Raw genomic sequence first — 3,318 nt, forward strand, 5'->3', positions numbered from 1 at the left:
CCTTGCCCCCTGATCCTGCCCCCACTTGCCCTCCAGATGCAGGATTGCCCCCGTCCTCCACCACAATCTCCCTGCTCTGCTGCCCCAACCCAGTGCCCAGGCCCAGGCTTTGTACACACAATTAAGCATTCAGATAATACACATAGAAGACGCTGGTCTCATATGGAATAATATTTTGTGCTCTTATAGCATTTTTTTATTGGGGGATAAGTATGGGTATGTATAATCACCCCCGTCAATTGATAGGGAAATTCAGGTAAAGGAGGGTTGTGCGGGGGGGCTCTCACATGTCACATCATGAAACAATAGTGGAGAACAGAACCTCACTCCTAATTCTCTGCTTTGATTATCACTAAATTGCATTGCTAGGTTCACAATGCTCCTTAATTGAAAGCTTGGGAGATGATGAAGGATAGGAGAATGGTTGGCAGTACAAAGGAAGAGGGGTGAGCTGTGAGAGAAATTTAAGGGACACAGTAGGAAGGCAAAAAAGGGAAAGATGTAATTAAATAAAAAGAAAACTAAACATCATGCATACCTGAGATCCGGACACTTATATTACCATGTGAATTAAAGACATACTAGCCTAAATTCAACCTGGCATGGTTTCAGTTGATGCATTTGGCATATTGGGCAAACTTCTCCTTTTATACACAAATACAATTGTACTGAGGTCTTAGGGTCAAAGTTAGACCTGAAGAAACTCCTCCTGTGGCATCAACCAAGCTGCATACGTCTGCCTTAAATTTAACACAGGCCTAACGAAGTGCTTCGAGCAGAACAACTGGCCTTCAATACTTAGAAACAATATTGTTGGATGAGACTGTGATTCTTCTCACCTGTTCCAGCATATCTTTGGCCAGATCTTCTTGTTCATCCATCTTCAGGATTGCCTGTCGGATTTCTTCATTGGATAACTTCAACCTTTCAATAGCATCAATATTGTCCCATTAGTTTATTTGCATAAGTAACTTCAATGACAATTTTAAAAGTCTTCCCTGGCTACCGCTACCATCTGAGCCCAAAGCCATTTTGGCAAAGCATGGCAGGAAACTTCATTCTGAAGTTTTCAGTCCAAAGAAGTAAGCCACCTTCCTGAACAGGGTTTAATCCTTTCTGATCTTACAGAGATTTTACAAAATATAATTTTTCTCTGCTAACCAAATGCACAAAGAAAGCAATAGGAAATTAACAGCTCTTCACAGATCAGAACTCCTTCTACCTTCCCCTCATGGCAGACACCTTCCTCTTCAAATGCTTTTATTGCTAACACCTTCAGTGCACACAACTTCAGCGTAACTATGAAACTAATATTCACCTATGCTTACGAATATTAAGAACTCTCCAAGGCCAGCTAGTAATGGTTCTGAGCCCTCGTGTATCTGGACCACAGAAGAGGCTTTTGTGTAAGTGTATTGCACATGATTGGTAGGTTCTTTTTTGCTAGCATTCACAGTTGAAAAATGGATTGACCACATCCCAGTTCTTAAGTGGCTTCAACACCGGCAGCCACTGCAAAACAGAAACTTCCATACCAGGTGCACAAGGCAGTAAAATTGTTCTCTTCTCCCTCCTCTCCCTAATCACCATGCCCTCACCCATATAAGTCTGTTGCTAATGATGCAGTTGGTTCTTGGAAAATAGGCAAGGCTCAGGGAACTGATGAAAAAACTGTATTGCCACTAGATTACCTGTTTAAGGCAGCACAGAGCAGCAGCAACCAAATCCTGTCATTACCTAACTGCTGTTTGTTAACTTGTGTGAAGTGAATTTGGTGGTGAACAAAGTTATCTGCTTTGCCAAGTCTACCCATGACATCTGGCACCCTCACTGGTTGAGCCAAGAGAGAATAACAGGACTGAATGGCCTAGAAAAGCAATTGCCATCTTACTCCTCCCCGCCCCCCGAAGAAAAACTCTACATTGGGGTTGAAACATATAGGTTGGTAAGTGTGAAGAGGAACTGTTGGGTAGAAAGCTTCCGAGTCTCCACGGACCTTATATAATTGACACATTAATGAGAGAAGAAAGAAAACACTAAACTAAATGTCACACAGGTTCATCAGTAGATCAGAACGTTTTCTTCTTTGCTGCTGAGAAACATCATGGTAAAATTTCAATTGCTACTGCCATTTGGATGGGATCACATTTTTGGAACGATGTAAAAAGCAAATGTAAACGCTTTATTTTTACAGACAGGAAATACTACTAAATCTGAGAAACTTAAAACATTTTAAATGTTGCCCAATATAATCAGCAGCTGGAAACTAAAATATGAATCAGCAGACATTCAAAAGCTTTTAAAAATATGCTTCTCAACTAAATTCAGCAACGCTGTTCCCAGCTAATTCATGCAGTCGGTTTTAAAAGTAAAAGAAACTGATACTGTCTAATGTTGAGATACTAAGTCTCCACACAAGACATATATTTGTGCCATAGTTGGAAGACAGGAGAGTTAGAAAGCTTTGTAAAGCAAGGTTGGGAAATGGTTTTCTCCTAGGTCATCAGTCTGACTTAAGCACAAGTTAACTGGACTCAGTACAGGGATAACTGGGTGAAATTCTATGGCATAAATTAGCAGATGTCAGATTAGATGGTTTTATGTCCATTCTGCCCTTCAAAGCTATGAATGTTAACATGTGTGATTCTGTGTACTTGCTAGCAATCAAATCCCATTGCTACCTTGGGGCTGAGGAGCCTAATATAAAAAGAGATGACAGGACTCTCTACTTAGCAGACATATACAGTGTGGTCAATGCCACTCTGCAAATATGACGGTGGTGGTGTTCTTTGGATTGCACTGTCACATCTCTAGAAATCTGCTGCCATTTTATAAAGTAGAAATAAGGAGGCGTCAAAAAGAGGGCACATTGTGCTGTCTCGTGGACACTTGACTTTGTCCTTGCACAATTACTTTAATCTCAAATAAAGACAGTTCCTATTGAGAAGTTACAGGGTGCTCTTTGCACATGGAAAAAAAAAGGCACTTGGTAAATTAACCATCCTGCCCCAGCTGACCCAAGAGTCAGCAAGAGGGACAAAAACTGAAGAGGTAGATTTGAGATTCATTGACTGGACGGTGATAGTGGGGTATGGGGGAGAATTTGTGTTACTGCTGGCTAGGCTAATCTGTCCTATGACCTAACCAAGGACTTCAGTCTCCAATTTCATCACTCTGGCATCATTCATTAGCACTTAATTCATTTTAAAGCTTTTTCTCTGCAAAAATAATTAAGAATCCCCACAGAACAGAGGGTTACACAAACACTGATTTTTTTGGATGCATCTGTGCTCAACCACCAGCAAAAAAAAAAAAAAA

General features: G+C 40.8%; 1 protein-coding gene across 3 annotated transcripts in view; it reads right to left on the reverse strand.

The window, feature by feature from the left end:
• Window positions 1–3,318, reverse strand: part of DAAM2 (dishevelled associated activator of morphogenesis 2) — a 369,263-nt gene that overhangs the window by 38,362 nt on the left and 327,583 nt on the right. For all 3 annotated transcript variants that reach the window (XM_019527242.1, XM_019527244.1, XM_019527243.1), the window contains one exon: window positions 840–924. In XM_019527242.1, the coding sequence (XP_019382787.1) occupies window positions 840–924 (85 nt within the window). The remainder of the gene's footprint in view (window positions 1–839; window positions 925–3,318) is intronic.

The sequence above is a fragment of the Gavialis gangeticus genome, unplaced genomic scaffold, assembly GCF_001723915.1.
Source record: "Gavialis gangeticus isolate Ggan-Ray unplaced genomic scaffold, GavGan_comp1, whole genome shotgun sequence".
NCBI lineage: Eukaryota > Metazoa > Chordata > Crocodylia > Gavialidae > Gavialis > Gavialis gangeticus.